Below are 26,613 nucleotides of genomic sequence, written 5' to 3'. Positions count from 1 at the left end.
GCAGTGGAGCAATGTTTCTATCAAGAGAAATCTAGGAATGTTGTGAATCACCACAGATTCACAGAAATGTGTAGAAATATGTGATGTCAGTCAAAGTTTGTGGTGTGCAAGGCATTCTGGGTAAAAGCCAGCATGAATTCGTTGAAGTCATATTACCCTGGACACTCTTGGGAGTCTACCTGTCAGAAGTGTCTAGGTTTCTTGGGTTTTCCTAAGTGGTAGCCAAGCCCAGATCACAATACGACAGATACCTACATTGTGAAAATGGGTCAGTTTTCATGACGAATATTTGATGTCTCCACATTGTGTTTTGGGGTCTATTGTGTCACAGCAATATAAGTGGGGTACCATTTTAGGAACTGTAGGTAGAAATGTAGGTGTCTGGCTGTCTATCTTTAAGAAATGTCTAGGTTTCCCTTGGGATGTGGCTGAGCCTGGGCTGGAATACCTCAGCCACTCATATCGCCAAAATGGATCTGTTTTCAAGGCAAATATTTTGATGTCTCCATGTTGCATTTTAAGGCCTTTGCTTTCACAGGCAACAGTCCCAAGCAGAAAAGTGTGGCACATTTGTATCGGGCAAAGTGTGGGAATACAGAATGGTAGAACAATTGTTATAGTAATTTCAATTTCACACCATTTTTGGCTCCTAAATGTAATCCAGTGTGCAGTAAAGATCACTTTTTGGAAAATGCCTTCTGAATCATGATAATATGATAACCACATTTTCAGAGGTACACAAATAACTGCCATTCTTAACCTCTGTGCCTTTGTCCTATTTAAAAAAATGCACTGGTTTCACGCATACCAATTTTGCATTCATTATATTTTACCTTATGAATTGCTGCATGGTTGGTACACAATGAAAAATAATTATAAGCTCAGTAGTTCCCTTTGGGTACTGCAAGTTATCATACTACCAAAAAAATACTATATATCGCTGCCATCAGAAGGTTTTTAAGAATGTAACGGTATACTACTTTCGTAAATCATCCAGTGGGGAAAAAATTACAAACGAAAACACTATCACCTATTTCTTTTTTGCCTACTTATTTTCATTTTTTTATTTCTATGATTTGTTTCTTTGGAAAACCCATACATGATCTACACAAATGACCTCTTTCTGAATTTAGATTTTTGTCTACTTTTCAGAATGCACAGCCTTCTAAGTTCCCAAATTGTAATGGATTTCACACCTGTTTTCATCACCACCTGCAATTAGATAGAAACCACAAAATATAGAAAGAATCAACCACCACTTAGAATTATGCAAAATCTATGTTAATTTTATCACATTGTTTCTAAAAGTTAGGAATATGGTGATGTTATCCCAGCAAATCTTTTGTTGATGCCTTATTTAGAAAAAAACCTATACTTTCTTGCACAGTACTTTTTCCCATTAAAATAATAAAAAGTTAGGCAGATTTTAGTTATCTTTTCCGTTCCCACCTGGGGAATCCACATATCCTGGGTACCTTCAGAATCCCTAGTACGCCTGAAAAGACTTTGATGTTTTTATGGATCGTGTCTACATCCAGTACTCTTTGTTTCAAGGGTGTGAATGATGAGGGCTCTGTGTTACTTGACAGACTGCATGTGAGTTTTGGGTGGTTATGGTTTTTGGTTTGTAAAAGCTCAGAGCAAGTTGAAGATTATGCAAAGGATTGCAAATGATTGCAAATTAATTGATATTTTGGACTTCTATGTGGTAAAAATGTATTGCTGGTGATACTGGGCACTAGTGATGAGAATACAAAACTCAATAGTTTGCTGATTTCCCACAAATCATTTAAGACTATTCATGCTACTAGCAATATGACCAACACCTGTGGGTAGAGTTACTAACATGGACAGGCCTATCTTTTTATGTGCAGAATTTGCAGCCCCAAATAGTATTAAAAATCCACACTCAGGCTACAGGATTTATGCACTGTCACTTTAGTGGGAGCAGAATAGGTGTTGCAGTCCACTACTGGTATTTAACTTTTATGCCTTGGGCACACAAGGTACAGTATACTAGGTACTTATAGGTAAATTTATAAGGATTTGTTCCAATTCTATATGTTTTTAGGGGCCAGAGCACATGCACTGGAGCCTGCTTAGCAGGGTCTCAGTGTACAGAGTCCAAAACCCAACAGCATCAGTTTAAAATGAAAACAGGGGTGACCATGCAAAAACAGATACAGAAAATATGTAATTTTAGCTATAATGTTTGAGATTTGCAGGAGAATTCTTCATTCAAAAACATTGTAGAGTCCATGCAAGCCACATCACTCTTGAACTCCTGGGTTTCTAATTTTCAGAAATATCGAGGTTTTTTCAGTATTCACAAATCCCGAGTTAATAGTATCTTTACGAAAGCAGAGATTCCGCAGTCAGGGCATAGAACTCTGCACATGAAAAGATAGGACAGGCCAAACTTTTTATGTGCTGAGTTCTCCGCGCGACTGCGGAGTCTCAGCATGTGTAAACTTAACATTAACTTGTGGTTTGGGAATACCGAAAAAAGAGTAAACTTATACTAAAGTGTAAGGTGAACTTTGTGAATCATACCTTGAGTTTGTGAATACCAAAATGTAGTAAACTTACTCAAGAGCGTAAACTTACTCTAAAATGGAAATTACATTTATGTATCTGGCCCTAACCTACTTTAAAATTAATTATTTATTTTACCACCAGTTCTATGTTAGTCAACATTTTTAATATTAGTCAGGATTAAGATCGATGCTTTATTACTACCCCAGTAGTCAATCTGTGTTTCAGGGGTGTGTTTAAATTGCATTTTATTTCTACCTGTTTTTCTTCACTGAAAAAAAAGGTTCTTTTTGGGTCAAAGCTTGCTTTCTCATCACCCTTGAAATATGAGAGATTTCTCTTCCCTTTCCTGCCCTGGAAATGGAGCTCATCTTACGAACAATTACAATTCAGTGAGGTTTGCAAGGTAGGAGAAAACATGCAGCTTAACCTAACCATTCCTAGCTGCCACTATGACGTAGTCATGCAGAAATGGATGCAAGGATAGGCTGACTTTGAGTGAAATATGTGCACATCCACCTATGTTCTATGCATCAGAATATTCGCTTCTGATGCAGAAACACAAGGCCAATTATGGGAATTTGGCGTAAGGCAGCGCTGCAAGTCACTGTCCTATGCCAAAGTGAAAGGGCAGGAATGCACCGTATTTAGGCAATACAGTGCGTTTCTGTCCTTTCCCCCTATGCTGGCACAGATTCGGCAGCCTAGCGCCTATGCAGGCACCCAGTGACTTGCACCGCCTTGCTCCATAACTATGAGGTCATTCAAAGAAACAGAAAAAGTGGTTTTGCGAGGCCTCATTGACATGATTGAGAGGTTTGAGCTACCCCGCTGCGTCACTAAGAGAGACGCAACCGTGGTGCAAGCCTCTCATAAATATGCCCCACAGTTTATTCGCCAGTAGGTGGTGTCAACAGCCATAAAAACGTATAAATCAGGACCTGTGTTTACAAACCATCAACCCCTGAGGGGTAGAGCGCAAGAGCCAGGTTGGGAAGAATAGTAGAAGCATTTCAGCAGAGACTGGTGCCAAAAAATACTGAAAAATGCATCGATTAACATAGACATTTATGGCCTTTCAAAAAAATATATATATATATTTTCTATGACAACTACAACGTTTACCAGATGTAAAAGAAGCTGTATAATACTTACTGCGCTTTCGAAATCTCTTACTATTCCCCTATACGCGGTTGAAGATGAGTTCAGAAAATGGTTTGTGAACGGCATGTTGACTTTGCATCTCCCGTATAATGTATTCTCTAAAAAGGAAATGTTATAACAGGCAAAAAGAACACATAGTTTTTTTAATTTCATGTATTTAATCAAAATGCATCTTCACTTCCAAATGTTAGTGGATTGGATTCACAGATATTTTCCTCATTTGCATCAGGCTGTCACAAAGTAACCAAAGTCAATCATGCTACGGAAACGCATGGAGAAAAACTGCTACTTCTTCGATAACCTTTCAATAGATATGCAGATATTTTTTTTTTTTTAGAAACGTGGAGAAATAGGAGTCATGAAAGGGAAAAGTAATTAATGCCATTTTCTGACCCCAATGTGTATATATAATGTATCCATAATGTGCATTCAGCGTTCACTCGGTTAAGAAATAGCACAATGGAAACTCCAAGGTATAACAAGGAAATCACAAAGAAATGAATGGAGGCAGGGAATACCATTACCAGTACGAATACAAACATCTAAAACAAAATTAAAATAAATACAAGAAATAGTAGACTTATGACTTTAGACAGTGCATTTACCCATATAAATTAAATTGTACAAATGGCAAAATAATACACACGTCACATAACGTCAAGCTTTGCATACAATGATATACATTTTGTCTTAAAAATTTGCTTTTTTTCCAAAATTGACATAAAATAGAAAATTAAATGAAGGTAAGAAATGGTCATATAATTCTTTATAAAGCACATATCTAAGAAATCAAATTATAACAATGTAAACATATCAGATGCACGCAGCTAGAAATGTACAAATATGTACATTTTAAATGAATTATTAGAAAAGGACAAATCATCTCTAATCTAACGCTACTATACTCACAATATAACAGCCACATCACAACACATTGCATGTCAAAACACAGGCACACACACACTGCAGGTCCCATACCAACACACATGCACACACACACACAATAATACACACAACACCAAGAGCTGATGTCTGGCTCAAAAACGTCTCATAGCACCCAACAATGCCTCTTTTCTTTTAATTTTGTATTCTAACTTACACAGAAAGAGATCTCCTCTACAGTACACTATGCAGAACTTCAGTTGGTGGATACACATTTAATATATGACTGTGACATTACTAGTTGGAACCTTCTCGTTTTGGTTTGAGACCTTTGTGTTTCTACCCACCTTTCCTCTTTGTAACTGGGTTAAGAACCACATTGCTATAAATTTACACTGGGAGTTGCAGAAGTGCACCTAAGCTAAGATTTACGACCAAGTGTAAATGTAAATATTTGTGTGCATAGATCAGCACTAGATTTGGAATTGGCTCCAGATTTATATATATTTTAAACCAATCTGAATTGCTTCATTTGCATTGTTTTGCAGTCATATTTTCAGAGATCTTCATACGTATAAAGAGGCAGCAAAGTACCTTTGCTGGGCAGGTAGAATGAATAAGAGGTCAGTGTGATAATTATCGACATTGATTCTCTGCCCCGGTGATTAGAAATAACATTGCATGAATCTCCTTCGTTGTTGCTCAATGTTACAGTGCAAGTAGGATCACATTTTAAGCTGTCTTATCTTAGAGGAATTGGAAATGTAGACCCTAAGTAATAATAATAATGATAACATTAATTACAATATTCTGAAAGGAACACAGTTTTAGTGATAGCATCAGGTACAGTATTAGCATTATTTTTGTTACTGTTGTTGTTGTCACTACTACTATAATCAATCAATTAATCAAGGAATTTGTAAAGCGCACTACTCACCCGTGAGGCTGCCTTGGGTTTTTTGAGGAGGTCATTGATCTCGGCCTGTTTCCAGCTCTCCTGGAAAGTGGCAGACTCAAAAGAGCTGTTGATGATCTTCCAGAGTTGGGATGCAATGACGGAGCTTGCTTTGTTGAGGATGTATAGAGGGCAAGGGTCAGATGGTGAGCTGGAGTGGATGGTGTTCATTTTTGATGGTGTTGTTGTCGTTGACGGGGGTCCAGGAGAGCAGGAGGCTGGTCGTTGGAGAGTCTGTGGTGCTGGTGGTTGCCGGGGGGTCTGAGTGCTGAAGCTGTTGTGGATGTCTGCGATCTTGCATGGAAGTAGGAGGCTAGGGAGTTACAGAGGTCTTGTGATGGCAGGATGTCGTTGCTTTGGAGCTAGGGTTGGAGAGTTCTTTAACAATGTTGAAGAGCTCCTTGTGGCTGTGTACATTGTTGGTGATGCATTCTTTGAGGGCAGTTCTCTTGGCAGTTCGGATGAGTTGGTGGTGTCTGCAGTTTGCGTTTTTGAAGACTGTGTGGTTGTCCAGTGTCTGATTATGGTGCCACTTCTTGTTGAGTCTTCGGCATGTCTGCTTAGATTCTTGGAGGTCGGTGGTAAACCAGAAGCCCTTTCTGTCAGTGCATCTGATGGAGGGATTTTTGATCAGGGCAAGAGTGTTGGCACAGGTGTCGATCAATTGCGTGAAGTTGCAGGCAGCTGTGTCGGTGTCGGTGGTGTCGATGGGTGGGTTCCGGGAAAGGGTAGTGATTAGTTGGTCTTCAGTGTCCTTGTTCCATCTGCGGTGTGGAATCTGTTGCAGGTGATGGTGTGTTGTGGGTTTTTCAAAGAAGAAGTGGATGCAGCGGTGATCTGTCCAGTGGGGTTCAGTGGTGTGGCTGAAGGAGATGTGTTTGCTGGTGGAGAAAATAGGGTAGAGTGTGTGTCCTTCGGAGTGGGTCAGTGTTGTGATGAGCTGTTTGAGGCCGAGGTTGGAGAGGTTGTTGAGCAGGGTGGTGGTGTTGTAGTCGTTGGTCTCCTTGAGGTGGAAGTTTAAGTCCCCAAGGAGTATGTAGTCAGTGGATACAAGAGCATGCGTGCTGATGACGTCAGTGATGTAGTCCCAGAACTGCTGTCGGTGGCCAGGGGGCCTATAAACGATGGTCCCTCAGAGGGTGGTGTTTGGGTCGGTGTGGATCTGGAAGTGCCGGTGTTCAGCAGTGCTGAGGGTGTCTTTGGTGCTGGTCGTGATCCTGAGGGTGTTCTTGTGGATGATGGTGATGCTTCCTCCTGGTTTGTTGGAGCAGTCCCAGGGGGTGATCTTGTAGCTGTCCGGGATGGCTATGGCAATGTCAGGCGCTGAGGAGGGGTTCATCCAGGTCACTATCAGGAAGGTGACATCTGAGGAAGCTGAGTCGAGTAGATTCCATATTTCTACTGCGTGCTTGTGGACAAAGCGGGTATTGAGAAGGATACATCTGAGATGGTTGCATCCTGCCTTGGTGGGTGGGTCATTGGAGTGGAGGCTGGTGAAGGTTCAGTTTAGGCAGGGGCAGGGTCTGCGGGTGATCTGCGGGGAGGTTTGAAAGCAGGCAGGAGAGTGGCCGGTGTTGAGGGCGTGGAGGGTGGCGTTGTCTAAATGAAGAAGTGCGTGGCGGCGGTGGGTGGGACGAGAGCCAGGGGTTCTGGTGCTGGCTGCCATTAAGTAGGGGAGAGGAGAGGACAGCTGAGAGGCAGGAGTGGGGGCGAAAATGTTGTGAAAAAAAGTGGGTGGGGCCCTGGCAGCAGCAGTGGGAGAGGAGCGCGGAGGAGCGGAGGGGGCGGGGCTGCAGGGGCAGCAGCGGAGGGGGAGAGAGAGAGGCGGTAGGGCAAGAGTGAGAGAGCGAGAGTGGAGGGAAAGGCAGAATTAAAGCAAAAGTGAAGAAAAAATAAAAAGTTAAGGCAACAGTTAAAGCAAGGCAAAAGGTCACACAGGTGAGCGAACTGCAGGAGGGGCACTGGGGCAGACACGGAGAGAGAGCACATGGAGAGAGGAGTAGAGAAAACGGAGGAGTAAGGTAGCCTAGCAGTAAAGCAGAGCTCTCCCACTAGACACCAGGGATGAGACGCAGGCAGAAGCCTGTGGGTGGAGGAGGGCCTCAAACTCCTGACAGGGGTCAGGAGTTCAGAGGAGCTCTACTTACTAGATGGAGCCACGGGAGTCAGAGCAGTTCACTGACCAGGTCAGTGGTATAATGCTTTGCCTAGACCACAGATAACTTAAAAGTGTCAAATTCATTATGCATCATTCAAGTCTTCCTTTATTTGAGTGTCAAAGACAATCATAAAAGGTCAAATGCAAAACATATGTGAACAAAAGACATTTAATTTACAAAAATGGTAAGTGTTCAAAAATACAGAAACAACGTGATCTAAAAATTGAGACTCTTACAGTAAGATATAGCTGCTTTAAGAAAACTACCCATTCTAAAACATACTTCAGTGCTGGGTAGCAGTTGTAAAAACCGAAAAGAAACCCTACGTTGTTTATAATTATAAATTATTATTATAACGGATTCTTATGAGCCGCTTAGCATAAACATGTCAACACTCTAGTGGAGTCGGGGTACTCCCCTATATTCCACGCACAGTTTTTAATACCAAGTCATACCGTACAAAGTAAAACCCATACTGGGTTACCACACTGGTTTAGAATGTATTTTATGGAACCTAGATCAGAAAAGTGCCTTTCTGATTCCAGAGTGTAGGCCCGCTCTCCATCAAACCAAAGTTTTTGGAAAGCGTGAGGATGTCCTATGATGAAGCATGACACCTGGTAGGTGTCTGAGGACATCCCATCAAACTTTCTGTGTATGTTAAAAACAGACTGTTAAATATGAAACAATAATAGATTGTAAAAGCTAATTTAACTCGGGTGGTCTTTGTGTGAAACAGGACATGGAACAAATACATCTAGTACTTTTAACCAATTCGTACTCACAATAAGCATTAGTATCTGTTGGTATAACAATCAAAAGTGAGGTACATTATTTACTGACACATCTCAACTTTATCACATCTGAGTTGTATTGTCTGCATTCTGACCCTTTCCCTCGCTGTTCTTTAGCTTCTCCACTATCTCCATACTGTTTTGTGTTTCATAATGCATTCTCCCCCATGTATGAATATTTTGCCTTATTAGTTTTTACCTTGGTCAATATCAAATATGGCATATCATGCATATGTGGCATTGCGGATCAGGTGTGGACACAGAGCTGCTACAGCATTAATATTTCTGGATAGGGTTTTGTGAATCTGAAATTATCATGTTTGCTGTACAAAGCGGTATACTACCATGCATAATTATTAATTATTTACAGACAATAATGGATTTCAGAATGAGAACCTAAGTATCTGCCCCAGGCTGAACAGACCCATCTAATCCAAACTGTCTGGTCCCATTCATACCTGAATCCTTGTCTCCTAAGTGTAAATATCAACATACATTACTGAGTGATGGTACATGCATATCCAGCTAGGTACTGCAAATGATGTGCTAATCTAAATATACACAAAGCGTAACTGAATGAGGGTTCAAATCTGGCCACACATTTAGGATCAATGAGTGATTGAGCATCCGGACAGAGAATAAAGATTACTGAGTAATGTGGCACATATAAACACAAACTAATAATCACTGAGCGATATCACATAACTGAAAATGTACTGAGGATTAATGAGTGATGGTGTAAATATGGGCTTCAAGTCATGAGTGCTGAAACATGGTGCACACCTGATCACGCATCCAAGATTTCGGCACACTCCCATAGAAATCAGTGGAAAGAAGCAGAACACTTACATTTTTTGGTGTTCACAAACTACAAGTGTAAATTTACTATAAGTGTAAATTGACTACTACTAATTTTACTAATAGTAAAATTATAATCATAAAATATTAGTAAAATTACACATGTAGTTTGTGAATAACAAAACACTAGTAATGTTATTACAACAAGTGTAAACGTACACAAACGTCAGCCCCCTAGACTTTGTATGCTCAGCGATGTGCCTCTGTGTTTTGATCTTTTGAACACTCACAGATGAAAAGCAGAAAGTTCTGGTAGAGGCATGATGGGACTTTATTTTCAGCAGGCATGTGAGGCCTTTGTTCATGTATGCTTTATAGATGTGGTACAAGAGCATAAATGTAATTGTGGCATCCACTGGTCACCACTGAGGAGCCGTAATGGTGGGTTCGATATTGCCCTATCCTTAAGAATGTCAAGGCATATTCTGGCTTTCCTTTTCTGGAGGCATACATGGTACCAAGGTCTGAAAGGCAGTCGAAGGATTTTAATATAGCTAGTGTTTTATGAGGTGCTTTGTTGATTGTGATAATGGAAATATGTAATCAGTGGTAGTATGCATTTTTAGCAACATAAATAGTGCATTACAATAAAATCAAATATATTGTGTTAGAAAATGGGTCTCTTGTTGGCAAACGTATACACTCTTTCCAAGTAGGGACCACAATCCTAGCCCAGGAAGACCCATCCATATGCAGATTAAAGTAAATCCATCTGAGTGTCCTGTGTTTATGGCTGTCTGAGTGAAAAGCACAGGGAGAGCTATTAACCAGCATACACCAGACATGGATTGAAGACAGGTTGTAAGGCACAGAGAGCAGTTAGTGCAGAGAAATGCCTACAATCTAAAAGTGGCATTTCTAAAATAGTAATGTTAAATCCAACATCACTAGTAAGCAGGATTTCTCACTCACAGGCCTTGCAAAGGCAGACCTGAGAAATGGTTAAGGAGCAACATATGTGGGTGACACAATCAGTGCTGAAGGCCCACTAGTAGCATTTCATTTATGGGCCCTGGGCACATACCGTGTACTTTACTAGGGACTTATAGGTAAATTAAATATGCCAATTGGGTAGGAGCCATTGTTACCAGTAAGAAAGTGAAATCATTACGTAGAACGTGTACTTCAAGGACTGAGTGTATACACTTTTCTTACTAACTCCCCTCCATTTTCGACAGTTGTTGGGCCTGTGAAGCACCTGGTTTTGCAATCATCTGTTAGAACACACTCATAAAATATACAAAACAATTAAAAGAACAAATACAGAGGTAAGTAACTACATAAATAACTAAATTCCACTATTGAATTTCATTATTCTTTTTTGCCTGATTTAGCCTTTGTTTGATAAGGCCCTGATTACAAGTGAAAGAAAGAAATGTTCTATTTATTGCAGCTGATAAAATTTGACTTACTGCACCAAAATCTGGATGCCTCAATCAATACCACGGGGCATATTTAAAATTAAAAAAACTCAGCGCAGCAAGTCACCTTGTTGCGCTGGACGGCATGATGGGGACAGGGCAGGAATGTACTGTACTCAACATTGTACAGCACACTCCTATCTTTTCTCTGCGCTGGCGCACAATGTGCTGCCAAGTGCCAATGCAGGTACCCTTGCTACATGGTTCAAGGGTGCCTGTGTTTTGTACGCAGGATTCTTTTTTTGTGCAGGAAGGGGCATACATAAAAAGAGGAAGTAACCAGGAGAAATAAAGATATTTCTACTTGTTACGCCTCACCTGTGGAGGTGTAGCATTTTTGCGCATTCCCCAGTCTACCAGTAATAGTAAATCTGGGAACGCCCCAAAATCCAAGGGTGGGTGTGTGGGAGCATCCACGCTCCTCCCATGGAATGCATTACAAGGGCAGAGTAACTCTACACAGCGATTTGCTAGGTGTTGCATTACTCTAGATTTATCAAGCCAGGCAAGGACACAAAAAGTGTCCTTGCCTGGCTTGATAAATCTAACTTAAGAGTTGCGTCACTCCTGCGCCCCATTGTGTGGTGGAAGGGCGACACAATTCTTTAAGAAATATGCCCCCAAATCTTTTTCCCTGTTAAATCCTGTCAGGCTTGACCTACCAAAATTTCACAATGAGGGTGGACTCTATTGCAATCAGTAATTTTCAGACACTGTAAAACTTTCACTTCTCAGAATGCCAATGCCTGCACAAACAGAGGCTTGTGGAAGGATGGGAAAACTCCGAATCACGCATAATCAGGGCCTCAGTCTCATACCATAATTTAGAGACAATCCTATAATTTTCTTCTTTGTTCTTATGTCTAAGTCTTACTTGGCTTTTCGCAGTTGATTCCAGTGATGTCATCAGTCAAGTTCTCAATACAGTTGCATATCTGCCTGTTGGAAAGCACCGTGCAGGGCAGGTGATCGCTGCACATTGAAGGAGGCCACGAATATCCCTGTTCACATCTACAGGTCCTGTTTTCTCCCACGCCTCTGCATACTAGAGGAAAATAATTGACTTGGTTTAGTAACAAAAATGTATGGGGATAAAACATGGAGTTACTCTGACTCTGATACTTCTCTTCACCATACTTGCTTAAATGGATTGTCACCTATAGATACACATCCTTATTGTCTTAATTTCTTTATCATATCCTCGTTCACATACCATTCTTGCAACTCCCCCTATTTTGGGAGACATGTTTATTGGTCATTGTCTCATGAGGAATGATTCCACATGAGTGGCTAATGGTTGTGTGCAAAATATATGGAAAAAAAAACGATACTGCTTTTTAGGCGGTTCAATGATCCACTCACATGTTCTCAGTTGTCAAATTTTGCAGCAATGGAAACTGATGACAGCATGCATGGGAGCAATCATGCTCTTGTTTTCTCTTTCTTTTTGTGATTCATTGAAGCACTTCCTTATTTCCAGTTACGCACACCCTTAGAATGTTAAACATGTGGTAAACGTGTGTTGAGCGTGCTCTCACTTTTTTAATGATCAAAAATGGGGCTGGTAGAATTTTTGAGGGACAATGTGCTTTTCTGAAGTGCATTGAGTTGGTAAACCAGGTCAAAACTTGATAGCATATATAAAGAAAGATTTACAGAATCTTTGGTAAGCATGCCCTGAGGTGCTTGTGCAAAAATGGCAAATGATACATTTGGGTCCTTAACATTAGTTAAAAAGTGATGAGGAGGATTTGGGGGTCCTTGTTCCTTTATGATTTTTTGTGAAGAGTTAAGATGTTTGTAGACGGTCAGACACCAGTGCCCTTTCCCTACTGGGGACTTTATAATGATGGTAGTGGTGATGCTGACCACTACCGGGGCCTTTTTCAAGAACTGACAGTACATTGAACATTGGAGGTGGGGGTGGGGAGAGGACATTTCTCATTCCAAGAAATAGTCAGACCAACTGCACATATCAGGCCATATCGTATTAAAGGAAGATCATGAAAGACATTATGTCCCAAATTTATACTTTTTGACGCAAAACTGCGCAGATGCAGTTTTGCGTCAAAAAGTATAGACGTCAGCCGGGTGCCAAATTTATGGAATAGCACAATCTGGTGCAAAAGGTGGGCTAACTTCATGGAAAATTAAGTTAGCCTGGTGGAGGAAGGCGGTATGGGAGAAGGGTGTTTTGCACACAAAAAAAATACATTAGGCTGGTTAGAGTTAATAAAAAATAACCAGCCTAGCGTCATTTCTTGACACAAACCATCCACCCCACATGACTCCTGTCTTACAAAAGACAGAAGTCATGCCCACCACCCCAATGGCCAGCACAGGGTACAAGTGTCCCCTGGGTGTGGCCACTGCACCCAGTGCCATGTAGGGGGAACCATTTCAGGGCCCTTAATGGCACTTTAAAAATAAAATGAAAATACTTACCTGTACTTACCTGGGATGGGGTCCCCCATCCAGTGGTGTCCCTCTAGTGTGGGTGGGGGTGTTCCTTGGGTTTGGGGAGGGCACCTATGGGCTCCTTCCATGGTGTTTCACCATGAAAATGGGTCCACAAGTCCCTCTAAATCTTGCCTTGACCCATGTGTTAAATAGTAGCGCTAAGCAGGCTTAACATCATTATTCAGGCCCACCTCCCTCCAGTGCACCATTTTTGCACAGGACGATAAATAAGGCTAGGGCCTAGGAGTCATTTTGTGAATGGGAACGCCTACCTTGCGTCTCATTGAGGCAAGGGAGGTTCACACATCCAAAAAATGACTTTAACTCCAATATTTTGGCGCTAGACTTGTCTAGCGCCAAAATATAAATGTGGAGTTAAGTATGCGCTGAATTAGCGTTAAAAAATGATGCTAATTCATGCTACTGTGCATTGCTTGCAGTTGCTGCTGCTGCTATGCACAAGACTTCCACCAATATTGGATTTAAAAATGAATGCACCAGTGCCACACCGCTTCATTGCAGATGCACTCAGCTACTTCTCAAAATCCTAAAATCATGTTGGTTACAAATCTAACATCAGTGCAAGGCATTTGATTCCCTTTGCTCCACACTGTCAATCCTCAAAGACACTAGACTGTTGATAGAAGCAAAATGGTTCCATCATTGAGCCATGTTTGTAAATATCACTTTGCATTCTTGAGCCACGATTCTGAGTCAGGAGAACAGGAAATACCGTATGGAATTTGGCTCTGCCTGATCATAAGTGAGTTGGGGTCTAGCGGCTAGTTCTTCCAGGTGTTGGAACACCGGACCCAATTTTGCCAGGTGGTAATTCCACCTGGTAACATCGTATGAAGTTGAGGCTGAGGCAGCAGTTAAGCCTCCTCTTCTGATTTGTTTGAAGGTTGGTGGGAGCATTTACAATGCTCCCCCGTCCAAGCCCACCTGGGCCCCTTCTCTCACCTATTACTCACACACTCTTCCCTTCGCCCAAACCAACTCACAAGTCCAGCATACATTAACCACCTGCTGAAACCAAGTGGTAAATGTATGTGTCAAGCCTCATAGAACTGGGAATTCCATATGGTTTTAAGATCAGTAATCCTATTCCACAATTTAGTTTCTAAATCCATGGAGTTCAGTTAACAACTGTGCTGTACTGGTGTGGTATAAATGCATATTAAAGTAAATTGCATCTAGTATTACCTACCCACCAGTACCGTGCAACTCATAATCAGACCCTTAATGTTTAGTTGTGTACATTCCATCACAAGTGTGGGCTTACAGGGACAGGATGCAACATTTACATGGCTAATAGCCACACCTAGTTGAACGTATCAAATGAAACAAGGTACCACTTGGCAACTGTGATTAGTAGACCTTGTACCTACAGCTTGATCTGTACAAGCAGTAACATTGCTGTCCTGGCTTAATTAATTAACCACCAATGCATTACATGTTGGGTCCCATTGTTGTTACCTATAAATCATTTCAAGGTTTCAAAATCCAGATGCAAGAATCTCAATTTAATATTCATTAATTTAAATATAAATAAGTTGAATCATTGCTATGCTACAACGAAGCAGTAAAGTCTTTTGTGCCCACTCCCAGCTAACAATAGCCAAAATATATCAGATGTCACCTTTTGAGTTTTCTCTGATGATACACACGCATCATTTTTCATTTTAACGACATCTAGAGGAAACCAAAACCTAGGAGACTTTTTAATGATATAGAGAGTGTAAAATCAAAATTAAAATATGTTTGTATTGTGTTGTAATACATCTATGTAATACACTGTTAATAATCGCAATGTAATCCTGAATGTATTACTCGCCATCATATATGGATGTTGTTTTATATTAGCTTGAAGCTGCCTGTGACCCTGAATATGCCTGCAAACCTTCATAGCTCTAGTAGCCCTGACGCTACAGAGCTCATGGGTGTACGTTGCACATTTAATAAGAAACATAGGCCCTCATTCCGACATTGGCCTGCGGCGGTCGCCGCCGGCCTGTCGGGGGCCGCCAGAATACCATTCCGCGGTCGAAAGACCGCGGCGGTGATTCTGACTTTCCCGCTGGGCTGGCGGGCGGCCGCCTTCAGGCCGCCCGCCAGCCCAGCGGGAAAGAGGCTTCCACGATGAAGCCGGCTCGGAATCGAGCCGGCGGAGTGGAAGCTGTGCGACGGGTGCAGTTGCACCCGTCGCGTATTTCACTGTCTGCGAAGCAGACAGTGAAATACATTTAGGGGCCCTCTTACGGGGGCCCCTGCAGTGCCCATGCCAGTGGCATGGGCACTGCAGGGGCCCCCAGGGGCCCCGCGACCCCCCCTACCGCCATCCGGTTCCCGGCGGGAGAACCGCCGGGAACTGGATGGCGGTAGGGGGGGTCGGAATCCCCTCGGCGGCGCAGCTAGCTGCGCCGCCTTGGAGGATTCCTATGGGCGGCGGTACACTGGCGGGAGACCGCCAGTGTTGCCGGTCCGACCGCGGCTTTACCGCCGCGGTCGGAATGCCCATTGGAGCACCGCCGGCCTGTCGGCGGTGCTCCCGCGGTCCTCCACCCTGGCGGTTTGAAACCGCCAGGGTCGGAATGAGGGTCATAATCTTGTGTTCATTCCTGACAGGGTAATCAGTATTTGTGACAATAATAAAGTGAGTATTGTGTACATGATCTATATCTTCCCCTCAAGGCTGTTTTGCACTTCCTTGAAGGTGGGGGTCTGCCACCCAGTGCTTAATTTGAGCCAGTGGTTTCCGGTGGGGGGGCGCCAGTACTTATTTTTGATGGTGGAACTTATTTTTCAGCATCAGGCGTTTACTGTGAGCAAAATAAATGCATATGGGAAAGATGGAGAACAAGAAAATCGAAAAAGTGTCAGAAAGGGAGAAAGCTGTAAGATTGAGCTGAAGGGGCAGGGAGTGGATGTAAATGGATTAAAGAGGCCCGAGATGGCTTTAGGATTATGCTGCCCCAGTATTCTGTGCACACACCTTCAATTGCAACAGTTGTGAGTTTTTAAAGAAGAGCTTTGGGCACCGGTACGTTTTTATTTACAAATTAAGCACTGCTGCCACCTGCACATTAGCTAAGCTTTTGCTTAGAGTAACAAATTTCTGTCACAACTTCATTGACTTGTACTATGAAAAAAAACCTATCTATATCGGTTTCGTGTTTTATGTTTTTCAGCTTTTGTTACAAGTTGTTTTCTATCGGGAGACCGGGTCATTTGAAATTACAGTTAAATTTGATCTTTGTGGTGCTGTTTTGCACTGAGCATTATTTGGACTTTGTGACTTGTTTTTACTTTTAAAAAGAGAATGAACAAGAAAGCACAAGATAGGAAACAAATATGGAGCAACCTTGATAGTGCACCCCATCAATTCTTGCCTCCTTGCTTTTCCTGTGCCCTCTTTACTATGTTATATAGCTCTTCCACCTTCTCAGAGTCTCATAAATTATATTCTTTCTTGCTAAGTGTGACATAGACCTTCGCTGCTTGAAATGTCTTATTTTAAAATATGGGATAAGAACTAACTTTATAAAGTTGACTGCATGTCTCTTTTTAAAAGTCTCTAATGCTATGTAGGTGTGCCAGTGCACATATTGGTGTGCATACATTAATTTGTGCAAGGTTTCTCCTTTGTGATTAGCAATGCCACCATCAACACCAAAGATCAAGCACAAGTAACACCAAAATTCCCCTGCCACCAGCACCAATATTGATATGAAGACTAATATCACCACCCCCAATACACCAACAACAATTCTACTAACACCAACACCACTATCACCAATACCACCGAGACCAGTAATAACAAAATCACACCATCACCAATACAATCATCACAACCATTAGTAATAACAAAATCACACAATCACCAATGCAATTATCACAACCTTCAATGCCACCACCACTAATGCTGCCACTACCAATATCATTAATAATACAGTAATAATGACTTTAGACAAAAGCACCAGCAATAGTACACATGTTATACATGTTACCGGCAATAACACCATCACTACCACTTTAGCATCACCTAAAACCCCCCACTACCAATGCCAATACCGCCAGTGCCAATACTGCAACCAAAACACCAATACCATCACCAGTCCACCACTATGATACCAATACCACCACCAGTAACACTGTCACTGCCAATACAACCCATAATACCAATACCAATATCACTGATACCACTACAACAGTACCAATGCCACTACCTACACCAAACCTCTTTCACAAATGCCACAACTAATACAACCACCACCACCAATACCACAATCACTGATATTATTCCACCACTAATTTCACCATTAACACCTCCTATACCGTGACAAATATCACCACAAATGCAACCAGCAATACCACCAGGAGCAAAACCACCACCAATAGTACACCACGACCAATACTACCTATACCAACACAACCAATACAACCACCATCAACGCTATAAGTAATCCAGGATAGTGGGTTCAAGTGGATGATAGTGGGTACAGGGTGGAAATTGTAACTGGAGTCATTATCATTGGTGTCATGGAGCCTCCATATTGAAAAGGCTTGAACTTAGACCAAGAACCCCTTTCTAACACTAATTTATCTCAGCACTTGACTTTCAGGGCAGGGAAGCATATTAGTTCAAGAATTACTCAAGGGAGGTGGTGTGCACCATGGTCTTAAAACTCAGCAGCACACCAAACAAAACATAATAAATCATCGACAAATCAGAGCTTGTTCTTATTAAAAGGAAAATTACTTTGTTACATACACTACTTACTTCTTTACTGCAGGGGATGAATCATTCATGTTCCCTGATTACCTCTGTTGTGAGGTGATGTGAATGGTTTGTCCACTACCCTAAGGGAGGAAAATCCTCCCAGTACAAACACCTGAAGGATTATATTTAAAAATATAATGTTGGGATGCAAAGGCAAAGCTTCCGTTGTGTCCCTGGATTATTGTTTTGATGCTGATGCTACACTGCCTGAGAGAGAAACCAGTTGGCCCCATCAGCACTGACTAACTCACGGTGTTCAGGGAAATATCTCAGTCCCTCAATGATCAATATTAGCAGGTGAGGTACTGCTGGAAAGGAGAAAATATCCCTTTCCAGAGGTTCCTCTCAGGAGTGGCCCCGGCTTGAGGGTCGACACAGGACTGATATCAGATAAACAGAGAGCTGCCCCTCTACCAGGAGTCCCCAACCTTTTCAGTAATATGAACTACTTATGTTCATGAAAATCATCCTGAACTACTAATATCTTTAGTGCTGTACACACCTACAAGATTATATTAGTGACCACCCTATGCAAGGTTACCAGCCATGATCACCGCACAGCAGGGTTGCCAGCTCGAATGTAAAAAAAGGCTGTGTCAAATTGGAATGCCCCCACAGATGCAATGCCTCTGGCACTAATATAAGTAAGAATCCTCTCAATGTTGCAAGATTTGTCATTGAAATATCAGCTTTTAAATATATTTTGAAAATTATGGGATCTTAAAACGCACAGAATTTAATCTTGAGTATGCACTTTTCAATTGTGTATACATACATTAATTCACCAAGCAAACACTTCTAATTTAGTAGGTAGAGGTGCACACGGGAGAGCTGCTGACAGGTAGCTGGGAGCTACCAATACCTCACAAGCTTCAAATTGGAGAAGTGTGCAGTAGACACCAGAAGGAGGGAGCCACACACCTAGGCATGGGCAAGTGCTCTCACCACTTAAAGAATATGAGACAGTCTCTCTGACAGCCTGGTGGGTGATTGTACACTAGACACCAGACATATTATTGTCAGAAGTAAAGAACAACTGGCTCAGTCCACCTAAAAGCTGAATCGTGGCCCCACCCCACATCTGGCCCAACAGTCATTCTACCCTCATGAGGCAAATGAGGGGATGCACACCAATATACTCCTGAGAGACAGAAACCTCAGTAGATGCCAAGGAACAATTGTAAAAAAAAGAAGGGCAGGGCGGCCCACCCAAACATCTGACTTTGCCTCTCCCAATAAGAAGCCCAACAGTCTTTCCACCCACTGGAGACAAGGGCTATTATTATTTAAATAAAGAAGTGTGGGGTTGCCCACCAAAGTATCAGGCCATGTTCCCAGCCCATAAAAGACCCAACAGTCTTTTTAGGCTCCCTGGGGGTGCAGAATGGAAGGTGTACCCCCAATCTGTCCCACCGAAGAAGGAGCAGAACACAAGGGAAAATGGTAAAAAACAAAAGAAGAAAACAAGACAGTCCACCCTGGCATTGAGCCAAACCCCAAAACCATAGTAGTCCTAGTGGTTCTATCACCCCAGGGAGCAGCTTGGAAGGTTTACCCCTACTTTTCCCCACCACCCAGGGAGGAGAAAATCTACTAGACATCATGGATATTATTTTAAAAAAGAAGGGATAAAGTGATTCCCACAGATATAGGGCTGTATCCCACCCACATAATGGGACCAACAGTCTGTCTCCCCATGGGTCAGGTTGGGGTGGGGGTTTATCCTAAATCCATCCCGGAGGGGGCAGAAAGTCTACTAGACACAACCAAAAATGGTCAAAAAGCAAAAAGGGTTTGAGCAGCCTGCCTAGCCATTGGGCTGTGCCCCAAGTCATAATATGCCCAACAGCCTTTCTGCCCCCCTGAGAGGGAGACTGGGGAGATCACCGCAAATCTGCCAATCTGGGGGGAGCAGAAAGACCATAACAACCACACTTTGTTTTATAAAATAAATTGGGGCAGGCCACTTTGCATCTGACCACACTCCCTACAGTAAAGCACCAAGGACCTAATTTACTAGGCCCTAGCAGCAAACTGTACCACCAGAGCATTATTTTAGTTTACACTCTGGTGGCGCAGTGTGCAAAGATATCTTGCGTGGCTTTTCATAGCCTTATAACTTAGGACCCCTCTTACGCATAACACTGCCTGGCATGGGTGTTTCTTGGGGGTATTCCCATGCAACACCCATGGAACCCAAAGGAATGTGACACATTCCCAGATTTACAAGTCTGGGCATGCACCAAATTCCTATGCCAACTCAGGGGTGGCATAAGAATGATGCAACACAGAGGAATTTCTTTATTTTCCTCTTTCTATGTGTGCTGCATTCTGGCATTTCTAAAAGCTAGATAGCCAGGCAGATCGCACCACATTTTCTTACTCATAATGCTCTGCAAATGCCAAACTTTGGCTAAAATGGGGGCACTTCGGGGCACAGCGATAAAATGGCAGAGCGTTAGTGAAGCTTTGCTGGCCAGCAACAAGATCCAAAGTTTTACTGATCCTAAGCCACCATTTGAACTGCAGGTGCCCGCAATCACCCTAAGAGAGTCCAGGGGCTGACTGTGAGTGAATGAAGTGGAGCTGGGAGACATTTGTGTGCCATACATCCATGAGGCCTGAAAGCCATTAAGTCAGCGATGCAATCTTGCTGAGTCGAGGTGGTCAGGGACCAGAACCATAGCCTCTAGCACTGCCCTACAGTACACTGCCACAGGGCTGAGCCCGTAATTATCTTGGGGGAGTCAGGGACAGGAGGAGGGCCGCAATGGTGAAGACAGGAGATGGGTGTGCAACATAAGTATCCATGGCCTGGAAGCTGCAAGGTGTGTGCTGCCATCTTGCCAAAATGTGGTGGACAGCAACTGGCACAAGGAGTTGATGGGAAAGAAGCTAGCTGGAGTGCTTTCCCTGTGGGTCTGCCCGGCCCCGGCTGAAGGTGCACTGAAAGAAAGGATGATAGGACCTCACTAGACACAGAGGGGAGGTCCTTGAGGACCACTTCTCTCGCAACTGGCTCTCTAAGATCACAACAACATCAGTAACCAATTGCACTAAGATTGCACTTGTCTATACTATTTCAGCCTGCGACAATGCCGTGTTTCACGAACTACATGTTTTTCTTGATTGGTTGCTTTTAGGTGCACAAGAAGAGAAGGGACGTTGCATCAAAGAGAAGGCCTGTACAGTTAAGTCTTCAAGGCCCATATTTATGCTTTTTGCTGCAAAACTGCGCTAACGCAGTTTTGCGACAAAACATTTAGCATCGACTTGAGTCATTTAACAACGCCAGCCGGGCACCGTATTTACTGAATGGTGCAAGCCAGGGCTAAACTTGAGCTAGCGTCTTAGAAGAAGATGCTAGCCAGGTGGGGGTGGTGGTAGGCAAGGGGGGGATGATGCGTCAGAAAATGATGCTAGTCTGGTTAGAGGCAAAAAAAGTGCCTCTAACCAAACTAGCACCATTTCCTGGCGCACAACCACCAAACGCATGACTCCTCTCTTAGGAAAGACAAGAGTCATGCCCACCACCCCAATGGCTGGCACAAGGGACGTGCCCCCTGAGCATGGCCATTGCACCCTGTGCCATGCAGGGGGCCCTAAGTTAGGGCCCCAATAACAAAAAAAAAATGAAAAAATGGGCAGAGCACCTGTGGACCCATTACATGGTGTTTAACCATGGAAATAGGTCCACAGGTCCCCTAATGCCTGGTCTGACCCAGGTGTTAAATAATGATGCATAGCAAGCTTAGCACCATTATTTAGCCACTCCTCCCACCTACGCATCATTTTAGCATGGGGGGATAAATATGGGGCTATGTGGATAGCACCATTCTTTAGATGGGAATGCTTACCTTGTATCTCATTGACGCAAGGTATGTGCACACATCCAAAAAATGGTGCAAACTCCTATATTTTGACATTAGATGTGTCCAACATCAAAGTATAAATATGGAGTTAGGTGTGCGCGGACTTTGCGTAAAAAAAATTACGTGAATTTGATGCAACTGAAATATAAATATGGGCCCAAATCTCTTCTGCTGGTGCAGCTTAGCGCCATTGCTAACTGAGAGCTTTAAGTTGGCCCCAAAGAAAGTTGCTGCCAAGAAAGTGGTCAGTGAGAAGGAGCAGCTTTCTACCAGTGGTGTGCCGACTGCAACCTTTTTCGGGAGACATGTGCGTGCCACACCGGCCTTAGGGGAAGAACCTGGGAACAGCAATCCCACATCTACAGCATCACCCAACCTAAGCCCAAGACCATGTCTGTCAGTGATGCACCCACTGCAATCATTGTGATGGCGACAAGCAGTGACGTTGAATTGGATTTGTCCCTTTTGCAAAGTAGTACCCAATCATTTCAAGAAACAGAGCAAAGTGGACAGCAGCCACAGTCAGCAATAGTAGATCTTCCCGAAATTGGAGCAGGACAGAAGATCTAGCTTCCTGCCCTGCAAGAACCTCCTCTTTTACAATCAGTGGCTCCTAGATCTCCAGCAAGAAGGAGGAAAGGTACTACTCCACCATCTTCTCCAATTACCACTTCTGATGACAATGATAGGGACATTGAGTGGACCCCAGCAGAGTCCAGGAGACACCACGAGAGGCAAGGGAAAAGAAAAGTTACTGAAAGCCTTAGAATCATGGAAGGGGATGATGAGGCAGATGATGGAGATGAGCCAGTCACTATGGTAGCTGGCACGAAGGAGTTCGACATTACTATCCAACCTGCTCTGAGGGATGTGGCACAGACAGCATCGCCAGCTCCATATTTGTAAGGCCCCAGCAGAAACCTGCACCAACCCTTACCTCAGTAGAAGGCAAAAAGTTACGGGGCCTCTGCAATCAGCCCTGTTCTCTCACAGGAGTGAGTACTAAGAGGTGACTGATTGGGGGAAGTGAGAACAACACACTTTGTGCATTCATTTAGCAATGCATTGAAAACTTTGTAAATGCTGCATTAACTAAAGCAGACGCGCATTGCTCAGCCAACACTGCAGGCACAAATTAAACCAAACTGCACTTCTTTAGTCATGGGTGGCTAAATGCCATGGTGGGCAGGGAAGGGATTGATAAAAGATTATGATGAATGGGATACATGCATTGCCTTGTTTAACAAATACAGTGAGTCAAGGAATTAGAACACAATTTATAATACCCACCCCCCACTTTGGACTATAGCTTTGATAACCATAACACTAAGGGGGTCATTACAACATTGGTGGTAAAAGCCGCTTACCGCCATGCAGAAGACTGCCAACACACCACGGCAGCTGCGGAATTCCGCCATGTCATTATGACCCACTTTTCCGAATCCGCCAAAATTGAGACACCCACACAAGTCCGCCACACCAAAGGTCTGTGATAAACTGGCAATAACAAAACCTCCACCGTCACGCCAACAGGAATACGCCCACACTATCAAGACCCACGAATCCATGCGGAGGTCTTTCAACCGCGGTATTCCATTGGCGGTACACACCGCTGCGCTCAAAATACACACACATATGCAAAACACTACCACATTGGACAATTCCAAATACACACACCTGATACACATACACACACCACTCCCACACACCCAATACAATATAAAACACCCGCCCACATCACACACAAACCCCTACTACCACAAATTCCGAAAGAAGGCCAGAGACAGACACCACAATCTACAAACAAGCATCCACAGGCACTCAACACCATCACTCACACAACATCCACGCACCTCACACAACACACCACTAAATATCACTCCACACATCACAACACACCCCACCCCACACATCACCCACACCACCCCATGGCACGGAAAAGACACCCCAGGTTCTCTGACGAGGAGCTCAGGGTCATGGTGGAGGAAATCATCCGGGTAGAGCCACAGCTATTCGGATCACAGGTGCAGCACACCTCCATAGATAGGAAGATGGAGCTATGGCAAAGAATAGTGGACAGGGTCAACGCAGTGGGACAACACCCAAGAAATAAAGATGACACCAGGCGTTCCGTGGTCTCAAGACACCACATCTTGGTACAGAGGACTGGCGGCGGTCCCCCACCTCCTCTCTCACAACTAACAACATGGGAGGAGCAAGTCTAGGCTATTCTGCATCCTGAGGGCCTCGCAGGAGTAGTTGGAGGAATGGACTCTGGTAAGTCAAATCTTAACTATTACATCCCCCACCGTACCTGCATGCTGTCACATACCACCACCCTCGCCTTCACTCCCATCACTCCAACTCCTCACAAATGTCCCAATATCACAAACCACCCATCCCAACACCAAGCCCTGCATGCAACACCAAAGCATGGACACCCATCACCAAAGCATGGCCACTGCACATACCCATACACCCCCCCAAACCATCATGACACAAGGTCCCACACAGGAATGCAAGCACTGGGGTACACGGTCACCCACCCATTGCACACCTTGCCACACACAGATGCAATAATCATGCCTTTACACCCCTGCAGGACCCCTACCCAACATTACCGGACAGGAGGGTCCAGACATGTCCACACCACCAACAGAAGAGGTCCACGGTGATGACAGCAGCTCTGTCCAACTGGATCTAGACGACCAGCCCGGCCCATCTGGGACCTCGGGACAGTCGGTTCTCCTCACACAGTCACAGGCCACTACAGAGCTTTCCCCCTCTGGCAACACCAGCACAGCACCCACCCAGCGGGCCCATATTTCTGCCCCCAGGACACGTCAAGCAGCAGTGTGTCCATCACTACAGGGAACCCAGGATAACCCACCACCCCAACAACAATAGGGACCTGGGGGCAGTGGCAGTGGGCACATGGTTCAGGGGACAGAGGCCCAGGGAAACAGGGAAACTGGGAGGGCTGCTGTGCAACAAGGGGAGGACAGGCCCAGGGAACCCACTCTCCACGAGGCCCTCTCCAACATCATGGGAGCCTACCATCATTCCCAGGAGACAATGGCAACGGTTCTGGCCAAGTTTCAGGAGACCCAGCGGCTGCGGGAGGAACAGTATTTGGGCTTCAGGGAGGACCTCAGATCCATCAATTCCACCCTGGGCACCATTGTAGGGGTGCTGAAGGAAGTCCTCAACACCAGGAGGTACACTGTGGCACAACAAGGGGCCCCTGCCACTAACCTGGACGATGAACTGCCCAACACCTCCGCCGGCGCTAGTGGACAGGAGGCACCACCACAGGACCACCACACCAGCACCCCACCCCCTGCAGATGGAGAACCACCGGGCAAACGGTCCCTGAGATCCAGGACAAAGACAGAGAACGATGCCAAGACCCCCGCCAAGAAATGAGACCACCCTGATTGTCATCCTTTTGTCCCACCTTGTCACCCTGTCCATCCTCAAACTGCCCCAGCTCCACTTCCTATGCCCCTTTGGACAGCTGGACTCTGCCATGGACATTCCTCCACCATCACCCCTCACCATTTAACAACCCCCTCCAATATTGAGCACTTAAATAAACACCCTTAAAGCACAAATCAATCTGGAGTCTGTCTGTGATTTCGAATTAGTGTATTAGCAATTACAGTGACAAAATGCTCTTTCAATGGTAATGTCAACATACCTATGTCACACAGCTATAGTCCATGAGGAAACAAAGCAGATGTCACACAGTGGGACCCACATCTGTGAAATCGTAAGAGAAAGTGACAACTCAGTGACCATACACTGGGTGAAAAGGACAGACAGTAGAGAGGTAGTAGTTTTAAAGTACATGTAGTAGTCAGGTTTGTCTTCTTACCTGTGTTTCACTGGAGGTATTGCAGGATCACAGAGTTCCTGTTGTCGATGTCCTCTTTTTCTGCTTCCTCGTCTTCACTGTCCACAGGCCCCACAGCTGCCACAACACCTCCATCTGGACCATCCTCCTTCAGAAAAGGCACCTGTCTTCGCAAAGCCAAGTTGTGAAGCATACAGCAGGCGACGATGATCTGGCCGACCTTCTTGGTGAGTACAATAGGGATCCACCTGTCATATGGAGTTCACCCTTGGGCCTCATTATATCGTTCCTCTGCCCTTGTCCTGGGATTCCTCACTGGGGTCAGTAGCCATGACAGGTTGGGGTAACCAAAGTCACCTGCAAATGGTGAGGGACAACTGTTGGACACACACTAACTCTTAGGGATATACCCAGACCCAGACAACTATCCCCACTGATTTGGTTCCAGGTGCTCACCTAGTAGCCACACACGGTACATCTGTAGTTGCCCCATAACATAAGGGATGCTGCTATTCTGCAGGATGTAAGCATCATGCACTGAGCCAGGGAATTTGGCATTAACATGGGAGGTGTACTGGTCTGCCAAACACACCATCTGCACATTCATCGAATGGTAAATCTTCCGGTTTCTGTACACCTGTTCACTCCTGTTGGGGGGACCAAGGCCAAATGTGACCCATCAATGGAACCTATGATGTTGAAGATATGTCCCACGGTATAGAAGTCACCTTTCACTGTTGGCAAATCCTCCACCTGAGGGAAAACGATGTAGCTCTGCATGTGTTTCAGCAGGGCAGACAACACTCTGGACAACACGTTGGAAAACATAGGCTGGGACATTCCTCATGCTATGGCCACTGTTGTTTGAAATGAC

General features: G+C 44.1%; 1 protein-coding gene across 1 annotated transcript in view; it reads right to left on the bottom strand.

The window, feature by feature from the left end:
• LOC138297146 (adhesion G-protein coupled receptor F1-like) overlaps positions 1 to 26,613 on the bottom strand; it is a 236,413-nt gene that overhangs the window by 165,619 nt on the left and 44,181 nt on the right. Inside the window, exons 3-4 of the mRNA XM_069236636.1 lie at positions 11,643 to 11,813; positions 3,691 to 3,797 (exon numbers count right to left, since the gene is read on the bottom strand). Coding sequence (XP_069092737.1) covers positions 3,691 to 3,797; positions 11,643 to 11,813 — 278 coding nt within the window. The remainder of the gene's footprint in view (positions 1 to 3,690; positions 3,798 to 11,642; positions 11,814 to 26,613) is intronic.

This window comes from Pleurodeles waltl, chromosome 5, assembly GCF_031143425.1.
Source record: "Pleurodeles waltl isolate 20211129_DDA chromosome 5, aPleWal1.hap1.20221129, whole genome shotgun sequence".
In the NCBI taxonomy this organism is placed as follows: domain Eukaryota; kingdom Metazoa; phylum Chordata; class Amphibia; order Caudata; family Salamandridae; genus Pleurodeles; species Pleurodeles waltl.
This window is presented reverse-complemented; position numbering and strand designations above follow the sequence as displayed.